General features: G+C 37.0%; 1 protein-coding gene across 3 annotated transcripts in view; it reads right to left on the bottom strand.

Annotated features, from left to right (window-relative positions):
- Nucleotides 1–16,871, bottom strand: part of DCLK2 (doublecortin-like kinase 2) — a 99,522-nt gene that overhangs the window by 78,378 nt on the left and 4,273 nt on the right. For all 3 annotated transcript variants that reach the window (XM_010576149.1, XM_010576157.1, XM_010576165.1), the window contains exon 2: nt 6,595–6,929. In XM_010576149.1, the coding sequence (XP_010574451.1) occupies nt 6,595–6,929 (335 nt within the window). The remainder of the gene's footprint in view (nt 1–6,594; nt 6,930–16,871) is intronic.

Below are 16,871 nucleotides of genomic sequence, written 5' to 3'. Positions count from 1 at the left end.
TTCGATGGCAGTGGGTATTACTAATTACATATGTAAATGTTACCTCACTGAAAAAGACTAAATTCACACTCAGTGGACCACAGCCATTACATTCTCAGTAAAGTTACACCACATCCCCAAAGCTAGAATTACGTAACCCTGTGGGGAGGAAAGAGATACAGGTTCTCTATTTTACCTGTGCTTATTTGTTTAAAAGTAACAAAAATTATGACGCTTAAGGTGCTACAGGAAAAGTATTAAGAAAGAAACAGAATAAATAATACACAGAAGTTCCCCCCCCCCAACAAATTCTAAAGACCTTTGTTCCAGAGAGCCAAGTTTTCCCGTGCTAGACTGTGGCTACTTCACATGGCATGACCTTTATTTTTTGTACCTGCAACAAAGCTGAAGAGCTTCCTCAGCATTATTGTTCATTTCCAGTTTAAGACACTCTTCTTGAGATGACTCACTAGATGTTCAAGGTTCTGTTTCTTTCTTAATACTTTTCCTGTAGCACCTTAAGCATCATAATTTTGTTACTTTTTGCATTTTCTTTTTTCCTCAAAATGGTAATTGGACTGGTAATATGATCCTCTGACAACTGTGATAAAAATTGTAAATACTTTCTAAGGTAAATCCTAAACCACACATTACCTGTCTGTGTCCTTTTCACCACTGCATGTAATGAAAATGCTTTAGAAAGTGTTCCATGACAAGATTTGTAGCTGGAAAAAGATGTCTGTATTTTCATATATAGGGTATTTTTCAGATCCCTGCATCTATGACAGGGCACAGTTAATTTCAGGTTAGTTTCACATAACACTTCCTTCCATAAATAACTACAGATGGGAATATTTCTGTGTCCATGGACAGAGGCCAAAATTATCTCCTCTGCTTGAGTACACTATTTCCTCCTTTCTTTCAGCAATAAATAACCACAGCTTCCAGTTCTGAGCATACCAATTGAAAGTCTGAACAAAAATATCATGTAGCAGTGCCCATGGTTGAACTTCCCGTTGTACAGACTTCCTCAAGATTAGGGCTACTCTAATTGTTTTATTTTCCTTGGACTTGCAACATTTGTATCCCACACTGACTAAACAGACATCTCTCCACAGTTGTTCTTGGAAACAATTCTAGCCTCTAGTACAAGCCCAACTTCCCCTAAAAACATGTTTCATATCAAATATTAGAAGACATTTGCTACCACTGAGATAAAACTTACACTGCTGCATCAAGAGGTCTTGGAGGTAATGGTCCTGTTCCCATTCTCTCATATGATGTTGCACACACTCTGCTGATATTTAAGTCTTATAAACCAATATAAAGACTGCAGTCATTTCCCTCCTCTCCCCTTCCCCGAGTAGACATAACTCTCATTTGTGTAATTTGCCATATATTAAGCAGATTAACGTGTTTTTTTCTTGTGGACATCAACCACTAATTTTGAAAATCCTTTCTATCCAACATATCTGCTATTTTAGTAGTTATATTGTCAATCATATCCATAGTGTCAAATCACCAAGTTTGTTTGGCAAATTTTAAATTGCTTTCTAAAAGCTGACTCTACCTCTTCTAACCCTCAGCCTTCAAGATGAATGCTGGGACTATTGTTACTGTTCAAAGTCTTGAAGCTAGGTGAGGAAAGACTCCTTGCTCACAAATGCCAAACTTCTGTGGGATCTGCATTGCAGAGAATTACTCCCTTTGCAGCTGCCACTGACATTCCTCTATAACAATACATAAACCTTTTTAAGACTTGGTGAAGAATGAAAGGGCTTAAGGATTTTTTCCCCTCATGCTTGCAGGTTAATGCAACATTTCAGCTTAAAGTGCTGTTTTAAATTTCAGCAGAACTAGAACTGCAAAAAAGTTGGAGCTTTCTATGTTCTTACAAAATTGCCTGTAGCAGAAATTCAAATCTGTGCCATTTCCAATACATTTATGAAAGTGCCTATACTAGGTTAGAGCCTGAGACATAAGATAAAGACTTCTTTTGGCTTCAGTAGCTTTCAACTACACATAACGCCTGCTAACATGGAAGCAAGTTTCTATTACAGTTGTTTCTTGGCCTGCAATGAGATATCAAACAGTGATGTAACAGTATAATTAAATGACACTTAAAAAAAAAAGTATTCCTAACTCTTAGGGCCTGGTTCCTTAAAAAAAAAAAAAAAAATGTACTGCTGATGAATAAGATACAGCTGAAAACCAAGTAGCCTTTCCACTGTCATTAGGTAGAAGAGAATTGAACTGAAGGTTAATATTTGCTAAAACTATTCAGTTAACTGCAATATAATTATTAAAAAAACCCTCATCCAAGTATGACTTTGCATACAAAACTGCAAAACTGAGAAGGACAAAGTCCATATGTTCCAAAACTTGTCTCAGTACTAAATAGTCAGCTCTTACTGAGGTAAGTACTATATTAATGAAGATTTTCAGATCTGAATGACAGAAGCCTACATGCCAAAAGAACTGAAAAAAGAATATGGGGAATATCAGTTGTACTAATAAACGAGAGGTCTCCTGCTCATCCCTTGTTTTGGTTTCTGCCCTCTATGGTGAGTATATTAACAGCTCCAGTTGGTCTCCTTAGTATTTCCACTACAAACCAAATACAAAATTCAGTATACAAAAGCTATCATGTCTACTAAGAATTTTCAAATCTGTCACTGGAAAATAAAAAAATTACTGAGAGGAGAGCATGATGAGTCTGTAATATCTGTTTTCTTCAGTTATCCATTCACTTTTAATGAGCACCTTATGAAAAACTTCATTAACAGAAAATTAGGGAGCTTTTAGTTTCAGAGATAGCCACCAACATACCTGTGGCCCATCAAAAAAGACCTTTAAAATAAGGCTTTTTTGTGGTACATTGTCACTATTTTGGGAATGAAGTATAGAAAAGGTGCTTCATCCACCTTTTCAATCCTGTTAGGGATATTAATCCATTAAACTGCAACACAATGCAAGCTTAAAAAGTTACTATCTTCCTGGACTGAAGATTTAATTTTCTTTTGGGTCGAATAATACATGCTTCAGAGTTCTGTATGGCTTTTTGTGAGTTTCTCACAGGAAATTCCCCCCACAACCCCTCTATACATTATATTCTTTTAAACAATTAGTGCAGGTAATTTACAGTTAACTTGCTACCCTACACTTTGCAATGACTGACGCTTGAAGCTTGTTCAGCAAGACAGAAACCCTCCATTCTCTTCCGAGATAACGAAGGGTTAACTTCCCAACTGGAGAAGTTTCAGTCTGTCTGTCCTTGCTTCACAGTAGGATAGTGACAGATTCCAGGAAAAATGCAGCCAAGTAAGGAAAACACTTTGGTCAAGCAACTATATTAGGCAAACCTCAATGTAAGAAGCACAAAGACTGGAATAGCAGAAGCCTGCACTGCAAAGTTAAAGCCTAGTTACTTTTACAGGAATATTTTCTCTCACATAGAAACCATCACAAAAGTCTTGGGGAGGTAAAAAAAAGTTCGTTGCTCAACTACTTAAAAGTGAAAAAGTCAGCCTTGCATCAATGTAGTTAAGAAATTCTGTACTTGAGGGTACAAAGCACTAATATGCTGTTACAGCACTCATATTGAAACTGAAGATAAAAGGAAACCTAGTAAATGTTAGAAAATCTTACTGTTAAAAGCTAGGTAATTGTCTGTCTTCATACACAATAATCAAGGAAAAATCTGACATGGATGTTATTCTCTGTGTTACCATTATCATCAAGATGTTGCTACAGTCAAGATTAATGAATTCAGAAGAGTAAAAAACAATTTTGAAGACATTCTTTCTGTTGTACTGCTCAAAATTAAGAAGATTTCTTCATAGATCACTGGTTTGATGATCATTTCTTACTGCATGTGTTAAATAGTTCTACTGGAAAACAAAATCACCCCATAAATTAACAGAACAACACATTCCTTAATAAAAGGATACAAATTTTATACATGCATGTTTTAAACAACTGAATTTCAGCATCAATTCCATATTAAACAGAAAATACAACCTAAACCTATTCACTCACAAAAAACCACAAAAAACCTTGTATTTCCTCAGAGATAAAATTATGAAGGAACAGGGAAAAGAAAAAAAAAAAACCAAAACCCTGAGAAACACAAGAGCCACATTTATAGGAACATAGCCATTTACAAAATGCCTTTTTTTTTTTAATGGTTGCCTTTCAAGCTGTGCCAACACTACAATGAACATAAAAGATCTGCCTCCCTAGCAGATTTAGAAGAATAAGCAATTACTACATTAGAGAAAATGGGCTCAGAAATTTCCACCAATTGGTAATTGGCAGCAAAGCAACTTTTTATTTGCCAAACCCCACAAAGCCCTGGGGCACCAACCTCTACATATACCAGCAATGAACAAACAAACTAAAAAAAAAATCCCTACTGCCTCAACACTGGGGTCAGCCCTTCACTTTGGGGAAAAAGAAACAAACAAACAAAAACCCCAGAAGTCTCTATCTTCCTAGATAAGCAGGAGGCAGCTTTTATTATCAGAGCGCTTAAAGCCACAGGTCTTCTATCTGAGGCACCATACCCCATGCCCACTTAAATCACGATTACACTATGATTGTGCAAGCAAAGGCTCCTTGCAAAGCCTATGGAAAAGCAAACAGCCTTTCTTCCAAATAGAAGGGAGATCTCCACATTTATGCACTACTACTGCTGAACAGTTTACACAGAGAGGCTATTGTTGTAAGGAGCAGCTATTTGCAGGCTGTTAGCAGTGAGAACTAGGGATTTCTCAATCCTGCTTGAGAACACCTACATGTACATCTGCAGTCCAAGTTTGATTATTGCCTTTACCACAAAAGAGCAGGAGGAGGTACTGCAGCAATTAGAAATCTTATACTTATCTTGGAGCATTACCAACGATTGGTCGTCCTCACTGTGGACTGAAGACAGCCATCATCCAAAACGGGTGACAATAATGTGCAAGCAATATATGTGAGATTTAATGCTAATTAATTTTATTGATCCCTGATGGACTACTGCATCTTCCACATCAATGCAGGCCTGTGAGTTTCTACTGTATTAACGATGCAGTAGAAGAGGTGAATCTGAACCAAGAATCCTAGTTTTTGCAGTTTCCTTTCTATCTACTTGCTTGAGAAGATTAAAATCATCTTATCTGAGACAGTAACAGAAGACTGCATGGGCAGAAGAGACTAATTACTGTATAATAAGTATCCTCAAAGCTATTTTATTATGAATTTAAACATGACTAAATCACATTTCAGATGTTCCTAGAAAGGATTCTTTCTTAACAAATCATGTTAACAAATCTCATTAAAAATCAAACCTATTAGAAGAACTAAAGAGCACATTATAGTGCCACCAAATACCAAAAAATCAAGAGTCTCAGTGATGCATTTGCCTCGCTATATTTAATACCAAAGAACAGAACAAGTTCTTTTCAAGTACTTAATTATAAAAAGTGTATCCACAGCATGCACAACATAACCAGACAGACCTCATATTGAGACAAACTAAGTGTACTTGTTCTGCCATACATTGCTAGCAACTTTCAACACAAAAAGGTGCTTTTTAAGTAGTCTATAGGATTACAACCATTATATAAAGCTTGACAATAAAAATTCCCACATCTGTTTGAACACAGTTGAAACTTTTACAAGTAGTTCATGCAAATATGTAGGTATGCAGGTGTGCAAAAACACCTGTTGAATGAGCAAGGACCATAATATTTAGTCAACAATACAATAGTTCAGGTACCTGATACTAAACGTGATCTACTTTGCAACCTGAGTTGCTCTGTATTACTAAAGTCAATGCTGTCAAAGTTCCATGTCAGTGTCAAATAAAAGTATCAAGTATCAAAGTCCTGTTCCCATAAAGGGCTGAGTCATTAACCTGACTGATCAACAGCAAATGTATTCCTGACACTTAAACCTGGTGCAGCAAAACATTCTGTGGGCCACTCCTTTGTATTTCTGAGTGAGAATAAAAGACCTACCACATCATTAATCCTGGCAGCATGTTTTTGCAGTGGTAGAACTAAAAGCAAAAGCAAGTTGCAAAGATATGACCACCCCCCCTAATTATTCATTTCAGGTAAAATTCTTGACCTTAGATCATGTCAGTTACTACCTCCAGAAAAACTTTTCAGTCCTTTTGCTACTTAAATAGCAATCTGTGGAACTGAAATGGAAGGAGGCAGCAACGTTTTTCTTATACCACTCAGCACTATGTAGTAGTCTGAAAACATGACTCTGCTTCTGAAAACACATATGTATTTTAACAAGTTTGCTTTCAAATGTTTCAAATAAACTGTATTACTTAATCAACAGGTACCTTTTTTTAGCAATGCGATAGAGTTAGTATACAAAAACCATATTTTAAGATTTTTTAAAATTTTTTTTTGTACTTAGAATGTAAAGTGGTCAACTTCTTTTGCATTTTAATTTTTTGTAGATATTAATAAAAATTTTAAAGGCTGCCATTTGTTAAACTGTCCTTATTCAGAAGCAGGTTAAAGCATATACAGTAACAAGAATTCAAATTATGAAAACAAAGAAGATTAGATTAACTTATCATTATTAGATGGTCACAGCAATTTATTCTCCTACCTGCTTTCCATCCAGTGTACAAAGTCTCTTGACTACACCCGAATCTAACTTAATGGCTTCTGTGATGTCAGTCAAGACCTGTTCGAAGGAGTGAGCAGTCTTCTTATTCAGCAGAATTCTCACAGCTTTCCGCGGTTTTACTCCACTCCTAATAACAGTCACTAATTTGGGTTTAATGAAATCTTTACTCTCCTTCACTTCACTCTTTGTGGATGTCAAAGATGTCAAGGATCGAGTGGACCCAGTCCTTATGTTCACACACCAGTTTGGATTGACATTCTTGGTGTAATCAACTTTGCGATATGGTTCATTGGATGCACATACATAACTTTCACCTGAAAAGAAGATGACATTTTCATAATTTAAGGGGTTTTGCAGCTTTTTTTGTCAATTTTTAAAAAAATGACAAGTTTTTCAGAGGAGTGATTTGCCTGTATTTCAACCACAGGCCGTTTGAATTGGAGGACTATAAATTATCAGAGCTTTCTTCCCAAACAATATTCTCATAGAGTGGTTTCAACAGGTTTCAAAAGGCCTCTGGTTAATTAAAAAGAAAACAAAAAAAAAACCCAAAACACTAAAGGGTAATGAGGGAGTTGAAGATATTTCCCATTTCTTTTGGATCCTAAGTTCTGACTGCAGTCATTTTGCAAGTGCTTAAATTATTTGAGCTCACAATACATGACATTAAGAGCATTCTCCTACAGCAAACATACAGGTCCTTCCCTATATATTCCTCAAGTATATTCTTCAAGATGTGTACACATATACCTATGTTTAATAATGAATTATTTTAAAAGGAGGAAGTTTTAACAGAATAAAATTCAAGCATCTCAAGATCCTTGCCCTGAAGGACACATTAATTTACCAGGAGTTATTGCCTTTCTACCAAGGATACACTGTTGAAATGTATTCACCTCAACATCTTTCAGACCAACAAGCACCTGCTGAGGCCACAAATGAGACTTTGAGACTGCAGGAATATGAAAAGACATTGACACTTCCCCATTTTAATTTCTTTCCTAATTCAAAGCCTGCACTGCTGATATCTCCTGAAGTCATGAAAGGGAGGTCAGAGGACAAAATGTGTTATCACAGGCTAGTAATACATACCTTTACATCAAATTATTTAAAGTGGCACTAGCCATGATGCAGACCTAAGGAATTTGTTACTTTCTCCATTCCCTGACATAATGCAAGGCTGGAGACTAACTGGCTTTTTTTTTTTTAGAAGAGGACAGTTTTCTCTTCAAACTGCTGTTTGTTGTTCACCACAACTCTTAATGTCTGACAGCAATATTCAAGATGCAGATCATGACAAAGGACATCTTTAACTCTGGGTTATTTCTGTAACCCACATCCTTGGGGTCTCACAAGATGACATCCAAAGACTTTTTCTAAGAGGCAGAGTGTTGCCAGGATGAAAGGGAAGCATTCCACACTGACGTTAACACATCATTCCTCCAGGCAGAAGAGCTACCTGTATCTTAAAAAGCTTAGCCTGTTCTAAGATTAAAGCTACACACTCAAGGTCACTGGTGGAACAAACCAAACTCACCTCCTATATACACAGCAAGAGGAGTAAAGAGTACGTGCACCTCTATTGGACAGTATTGTAGAAGTTACAAAATGTATACCTATGTTTAGATATACACTAGAAAACTTTTAAACAATACTTTTACTTTCTGAACTCTAGTTTGGAGAGCTGATTTAGCTTAGAAGTTGTATAGCTTATTCTAAAAGCAAGATAGTAAACTATTTTCAAACCCCTGAAGAATTACTGTGAGCTAAAAGACTTTTTCATGTTTCTTTCCCATACCAATTACACTGCTTTCTAATTTATCTTGTATTTAGACCTTGTTGAAAGTTTACTTGCTGTATTTGAAACAGAACAGATTATAGTTAAGTCAACAATGATTTTTGGGGGGAAAGTTTGGCAGCCAGTTTTGCCTCCACAAACATCACTGGAACCGTACTCCACTGAGGTGCAAAGAAACAATTTGGTGTGAGGTTTTATGGATGCCACTGCCTTGACTGTACTCTTTCTCTTCACTCATCCCCATCATTCCTCCTCATATTCATAGACCAAGTGGTGCACAAAACAGAAACCAATACAGACAAAACCAAGACTCTTCCTCTTTCCCTGAAAAAAGTGCAAAGAAAAATGAGCTGGTTCCAGCCCATAAACTCCTTGAATGGGATTTGCACACAGCTGCATGCATACTAGCACTAATCTACAGGTAGGGGGAAAAAAAAACCCCACACAGTTTAGGAAGAACTGTGGTGGCCTAGATGCTTATGCTGCCCCAGAACTACATGCTAAGTTTCAGCAAGTCTCCAAGCAATCTGATTTAGTCAGACCTGCTTTGAGCAAGACATTGGATGAGATGATCTCAGAAGGTCTCTTCCTAACTAAATTATCCTATGATTCTAAATAGGCGGACGGTTCTCTTTCAACAGCTGTTTTCAGAAACTTTTCACTCATCTATCCTGTTATTGTGAAATAGCATGAGATGTTCAAGTTTCATTACAGCAGCCCAGCTGCAACAGAAAGCAAAGGCTTCCCCCTCTACGTCCTCTAATACTAGATTCAAAGGACCATGCTTATTTTCTGAACAATTTCTAATAAGCCATGAAGCTGTCTGTCTCTAAACACAGTGCTGCCAAATAAGAAGCATCTCAAAGAAACTGGTAGTTCTAATTCATACCAATAGATTTACTAACATTATAAGTGCTGATATTTTGTTATTCTCCCCTCTACAACTAGTTTACTGTGTGACATAGAACCCTGGCATGGTTTCACCCAGACAGCAACTAAGCACCACACAGCCGCTTGCTCACTCCCGGTGGGATGGGGGAGAGAAAATCAGAAGGATAAAAGCAAGAAAACTTGTGGGTTGAGATAAAGACAGTTTAATAGGTAAAGCAAAAGCTGTGCACGAAAGCAAAGGAAAACAAGGGATTCATTCACCACTTCCCATCAGCAGGCAGATGTTCAGCCATCTCCAGGGAAAGCAGGGCTCCATCACGCGTAGTGATTACCTGGGAAGACAAACGCCATCATCCCAAATGTCCCCCCCTTCCTTCTTCTTCCCCAAGCTTTATATGCTGAGTATGATGCCATATGGTCTGGAATATCCCTTTGGTCAGTTGGGGTCAGCTGTCCCTGCTCTGTCCCCTCCCAACTTCTTGTGCACCTTCAGCCTACTCGCTGGTGGGGTGGTGCGAGAAGCAGAAGAGGCCTTGACTCTGTGAGCACTGCTCAGCAATAACCAAAACATCCCTTTGTTATCAACAGCGTTTTCAGCACAAATCCAAAAGACAGCCCCATACTAGCTACTATGAAGACAAGTAATTCTATCCCAGCCAAAATCAGCACACTTAGGGCAATTTTTTCCATGATGATTACATGCTAAATTTTTTATGGATTCACCTAGCAAGTGACTTTGTTTTTTGTGTGTGCATGTTGGTTAAGAACGCTAATTATTATTTTGTCCTACAAAAAATGAACAGAAGGTAATTTAGTCATTATTCTGGGTGCATAATATCAGGCATTCAACTTTGGAAAGTCCTTGACCACTTGCTTTGAAGTTTACTGATCTGCATAAGACTTTGGTAATGTTCAATCATCCTCTGATAATAATTTATATATAAATAAACCTGACAGCATCCTGCACGTGACAATACATTTCTAAACACACTGAGTGCCCTAGCATCTCAAAGATTTTACATAAGCTTCAATACATGAAGTTACCTATCACTTCAGAGTAACCTCTTCAATGCAGCCTGTCCAGCTGCGTGCAAAAGAGTTAAATTCTAGCAATCAGCACTACAAGATACCTCAAAACTCACCATCATTGAGCATCTTCAGAATTATCCTTTCAAAATCAAAAAGAATGCAATTCCTAGACCATTAAAAAAAAAACAACCAAAAAATGCACACAAGACAATTCAAAGTTACACCTTAGGGCCGAAGCTTAAATTAATAAAGTTAAAAAAAAACCCAAACAACACAAAACCCTCTCAAAATTAAGACTATTTCAAAACAGACTCTCCAACTTGAAATAAATTGCTTGCTTTATGTAAAGAAGATAGAGAACAAAAGGTCCCTTTGCTACAGGATTTACCATAGAAGAATCTCAATATGGTATGCTAGCTTTGTCTTTTACGGACACATATCATAACAGACTATCTTCTTTATACTATCATGAAATGTGATCTACTGTCAGAGCAGTACTACAACACCATTTAGGACAGCAGAAATTGTCCTGTTATAAAATTTTCAGTCAGTATTAATCTGAAAGGATCTTTATTTCTTTAAAATAGCAGTGTAAAACTCTTTGCCTTCTACTAGTTCCCTTGCTCATTTAATGAATAAAATAATGTCTTGATTATCTGAATAGGTTGCAATACCCGTTTACTACAGATTTCTTATTATTTCTTTTCCTTTATGCAGAGGTCTTAGTTTTCTTTTCCTGATGAAAAAAATAGGAAGTGCTTTCAACTTAAAACAACATAATACCTGTAAAGAATGAATTTCAAATAACTTGTTTCAACTGCATGTAGCCTAGCCTTAAGTTGAAGCACAAACTATTTTAGCTTTAAAAAAAAAAAAGTATCTGGCAAAACTGATTGCAAAATTTCCTATAATTGGCAGATATAGGAATGACTAATTAATTTAAAACCGTAGTATATTACAGATTGTTTAGTAAGTGCTTTAAATTCTATGCCTGCTTTCTTATACCAGTCACATAAACTAAACTTAGTAACACAGGTTCTACACGGAAAACAGATTTTACAACTACACCTGCAAGGCAGGCACATATGGCAGGATTAGAGCAAGGACTGTAAGTGAGAAAACACATGCACCGAGTGATATGCTTGGTTCATGACTTAAAAGACAAAGGCCAAAGTTTTTACTCTATTGAAATTACTACTTCAACTGAAGATGATTTCACCACAGCCAGGACTTCACCCACAGTTTCCAAGTTCTATTGAGAACCTTGCAAAATACAAAAAAAAAAAAATGCTAGAAACAAATATAATTAGGAAACCAATTGTTGCTTTCTGCATAAAGAATTATTTTCTAGGAATGAGTTAAACATTGATTTGTTTAGTTTAACAGAGGTATAGGACTGATTATTCAACAGAAGAAAATATTTAAGAAAAAAAATGGCAAGGTAGGTTAAATCACACCTATAAAGTTCACTACAGGAAACTTTCCTACAGAATGGTGTAATGAAAAAGCATACCTAAGAAAACACCACCCCTTGATGAGCAGGCATTAATTTTTTAACACTGTGCTATTATTTAATTTGTTATTTTAGCCATCCTCCTAAGTAGAAAAAGCATTTGTGTATGTCTATCTGGAAAAAACATCAAGTCATTTGTAAGAGTATTCTCTCTCTTTTATGTTACATTTTGTAGGTAAAAACCTGACAGTGTAACGTTATACATAATATTTGCTCACAGCTTTAACTTATGACCTGATTTTGAATCTGCTTGGGATTAATTAATGTATAAATACACACTTCTGATAATCTCCACACTCTCCCAGAAAACCAGTATTTGTGAAATGTAACATACAGCACTTCATTTTGGGGAGGTTTAAACCAGTCAAATTGATGTCAAACATTGTTAACAAAGTAACAGATAACTTTACAGTTAAAATTACATACATAAATAAGCCTGGCTGTTTCACTAAATGCCTTGAATGAGTGTCTAACCTAAATGCATATCATCTCAATTACTAAGAAAATATTTTCTGAGACTTCAGTGGCATTTTGATCAGGCTGCAGCTCAGGCTGTAGCTTTTTTTGTCATTTGTACATCTACCAGCCCTAGAAAGTTGACACAACTTCACAAACAGGCATAAACAATACTTCAAATATTTACATTGCTGACTTTGATATGGTCAATTTTACAGTTTGAAGGCCCACTTTCCATTTATAGTCTTGAAAGATTTTAAAGCTAATGCATACTAGCCTTAACTGGCACACAGTCATAGCAGTTAAAAAAGACCATGTTTTTAGCTTACGTTAGCATTAACATGAATCAGCTCCCTAGTTTTTAAACCAGATCATGAAGTTAGTCACTAACATTACATTGAGATTTGCAGGTAAAGAAGTAAACTATAGACTAATGAAGTAGAAAAATCTATTAAGCAACACTTTCTTCTTTTTTTTTTAATGCAGAAAAAAATGCAAGAATTACAGACGTAGGTTACAGCTGGGACTCTGAATGCAGCCAGACTATTCTACAGCAGAAAGTTTAACCAGGCTGCAGAGCGGTTTTGACAGAAGTATGAAACGTCCTTATAAGTTGGCATTGTAATTTCAACAGAGCTTATGTGTCATCCATCCGATGCTTCATGACAGTACCCAGAACAATCTAAAAGTGTCAGTTCTTTCATGAAGAAATCCTGCTACCACCAAAAATTCCTCAAACGGGGCATATGCTCACTTAAAAGGAGTAACATCTGCTGATATTTTGGGTCACAATACAAACAAATGGAGTAAGTCTACTTCTGAAGCTCTATGCCTTATTAACATCAGAAAAACAACTAGAAGACATGAAACATTGCCTATTAACAAGAAAACATTACCTGCCTTTAAATAATTTACCTGTACTGAATTAATAACCAGATGCACTATCCATGAAGCAAGACCTGTGTGTGTGCTGTGCATATACAGTTTAAGCACGCTATAGCATTCCAGTTTCAGAGAGCTAACAGTTGAAACATGCATGATACTTGCCACTCCCTCACAACAGTAAAATACAGATGAACACAGAGAATGGATAAAAGAGAAAATAAGACTACGTTGGTCAGTTTGACTGCTAAATAGCCATAGACCACCAGTAGTCTAAACACTGGTTCGCTTACTTAAAAACTCATCTACAAAGGTTTTCTTTTGCCATCTGTTTCTTCAATGCTGTTATTCACAGGAAACATGTCTAGCTCACCTTTCAAGATATAAATGCAAGGATAAAGAGAGTAGGGTGTATGTGAACTCTCAAAACTTCAGCCATGCAGTTTTAGGTACTGATAGGAAAAGAGGGATGTATCTTGTCCTTTTGTATCGCAAGTGTACATCACTTGCAACTATGTGCAGTTTTGAGGAAACACAGCTGCCTGACAACTTGGGGTTCTTCACAGCACAAGTTTTGTGAGCTGAAGCCCACTGCTAGGCATTTAACCTAGAAACATTCAGACTTTTTGTCCTTAAAAACAGACTACTGAAGAAAGACTTGTAGATACTGCACTTTCCTTAGCATTAGGTTAAAAACCAACTGTGGATAGGCCATGTAGTAGGTAATGCAAGGAAGCAATTAAGTGTACAACACTCAAAAATCCCAAGTTGGGATATTTGAAACAAAAGTCTTTGAACAAGGTTTTCTGGCTTGCTTTTTGCAAGTTGTTAACAAACACTAACTACTATCTCCTGAGAATCACATAAAGCATCATGTTTTTAAATGACATGCTACATAACAGAGAATGATATAGCTGACACAGGTAAAAACATCCCTACAGAAAGAAAACCGTTAGTCTCCATATTTTTTAAGCTTGTGCTCCCAGGAAGCACATACGACAGGGCAGGTTTCTAGGTACATTTCATCTATCCATCTCATGTTCCTCAGCTTCTTTTGGTGGAATTCATTAGTTTCAAGGATGCCAAAAGCTGCTTATTCAGCATAGCACAGTAGTTATTAGGGCTACTACCCTTCTCACTTTAGGAATCACAAGAGAGTACCCTTTTTGTGTTCTGTAACACAAAGCCAAGCAGATTTCCAGAACAGTATATTTACAGCATGTATAAAAGGACTGATCTAATAATAAAACCCCTTTTATGAAGGATTAGGTTATTTAGATCTCTCTTTCCTTCCTTTCACAGAACTTCCTTCCTCATCAGTTTCTTAGGATTCCTTCACTTTCACGTGACCTCCAATAACCCTGTATAAGTCACGCTCTTCATCTATAGCATTTAAGTTCCCCATGCACTTTTTAAAATCTGGGATGGCAACCAGGATTTTAGCAGAAGACTAATTGCTCCTAGTTCTCTTTTGACTTCATTTCGTCAGGAAGTTCAGGTGACAGCTTCCCACAAGCTTTCACAGAACAGTTGAGGTTGGAAAGGACCTCTGGAGGTCATCTGGTCCAACCACCTGCTCAGGCAGAGTAAAAGCTTTCTTTCAGAAGACAGTTAAGGCCACCCGGTATCAAACTCACCCAATGCCACATGCCTCCTCCACAGTAAGTAAATAACTCTTTTTGGGTAAATTACATTTCTCCCATCCCTGAAACTAAGAGATGCACAGTGGTGGAACTATTTTATTTTGCTTGGATGGGAAGTTAACTAACAATTACATCCATATTTCACATCCACACCCCACTGCTCCAGGACTGTGTAACTATTTGAACATATATCTGTGATTCGAACATGTATTTGGAAGCATATGCTCGTAATGTTTTTTAATCCTTCTTTTATCCTTCCTTTTTACCCTTTGTTAAACCTGCTACATTTGCCTCTTTTTAAAGCATTACAGCTTTTAGCTTTAGTGCAGGAAGGTAATCATACCTTCTGGAAAAAGCAAAAATACAAACTGCCTACTTGGTGTTACCATCTGCTTGCCCTGACAAAAGATATTCTTGACCTAATATAACAGCATGCATTGACTAGAATCACAGATACTTAAGCAGGATTAAAATGTAATATGCAGTAACAATAACAATGATCTAAGGCAGAAAATACTTGGATTGTTCAATACCTCATTTCAAAAACATTCTTTTACTCTGTATTAGTGTGGCAGAGCCCATTTCCTCAAAGCAGATGTTGTCCTGTGCTACATGTCTTAGCCACGCATTAGGACTGCCCTGCTCAGAACCTTCCCACCTCCTGCCCAAAGACTTCCCTACAGGTGCCTGTTGATTGTCTGCACAACTGTGCAGACAGAACTACTGATATTTTATAAAGGACTGTATTAATTAAGCATTGTAGTTGAAAGAATGAAGACTCTTAGCAATGCTTCCTACCTAGGGAACTAGAGAAATTCCCTATCACATGCCAAATCAACATAACTTTTCTTGCCAGGAATAGTCTACGCTTGGTTTCCTCTCCCAAAATCCAACAGTATCTCCCAGCTCTGCAGGAGACCTTAACAATCAGGATCCTCCATGTCTTTGACTACCAAGACAATGAAAGCACAGAATAGCAAGACAGAGCATGACTGACATCAGTGTAAAACACAAACCTTAGCACTAAAGAACTGCACAGTTCTTACTATTACCATTGTGCTAAGCTTTAGGAAGCTTACATTTTTAAAGAAAACTGAAGGATTTAGACAAACAGTTAACTTTGGCAGAGAATAAAAATGAAACTATTATTCTATTATTGCTATTGAAGGGAAAATATAAAATTACACATGGAATCTCCTATTTAGGAGTGTAAAGTCTGATAGTAAAGTTGAAAGAAAGAAAACTATAAGAAAGTCGTAATATTCCCAATCCCCATCTCCTCTCTGGATCTGTCTGCTCAAACAAGATCAGGAGCAGACAATGAAATTCTTCACTCCTCCCATTCCAAGAAAGCAATGAAAACTGTCAAACTCATAAGCCATCATGTTCCCTAATCTACAGGGGCTGGGAATATAAATGATATTTGCCTAGGCTGGTCCAGCAGAGCATGCTTTTTTGACTGTCATATCCAGTTAAGAAAAGCAATATGCTTAAAATGCAGCTTGCCAATTTTTGACTAACAAACGTGATCTGGTCAAATTTTTAACTAACTCAACCTGTAACAGTAATACTTGAAATCTACAGTATGTTTGTGCATTAGCTATTTTCCTCTTAAAATGATAAACAGTAAAAAAGATTGCCAAATATGGCCAAACCCCAAAAAGCACTCATCAATGAGTCAATTCAGCTAGTTTGGACTATTATGATACAGAATTTGATATTGCCAGCTTTTACACCCCAGAAAGATATTAACCCAATAAATGGCAAACAGTCCTTAAAGAGCTTGCCTGCACTGGTGCACGTCAATGTCCAAGAGCTACGCACACAGGCTTGAGTTTAGGGAGGCTTAATGCAGATCTTGCTGGCTTGGCAAAGGTGGCTGAGCACTCACCTTCTGCTCACTTCATAGAGCTGCTACTACTGAACCTGAACTGGTGCGATTCCATGCACCAGTTCAACAACACTGATGAGGAAATAGTGACCTACTACGCCATCTGGACACTCACAAATCTATGGGACCAGACGGGATCCATCCAAGAGTACT

Source organism: Haliaeetus leucocephalus, unplaced genomic scaffold (assembly GCF_000737465.1).
Source record: "Haliaeetus leucocephalus isolate CR32 unplaced genomic scaffold, Haliaeetus_leucocephalus-4.0 Scaffold21, whole genome shotgun sequence".
Classification (NCBI taxonomy): domain Eukaryota; kingdom Metazoa; phylum Chordata; class Aves; order Accipitriformes; family Accipitridae; genus Haliaeetus; species Haliaeetus leucocephalus.
Note: the sequence above shows the minus strand (reverse complement) of the source record. Positions and strands in the feature narration are given on the sequence as shown.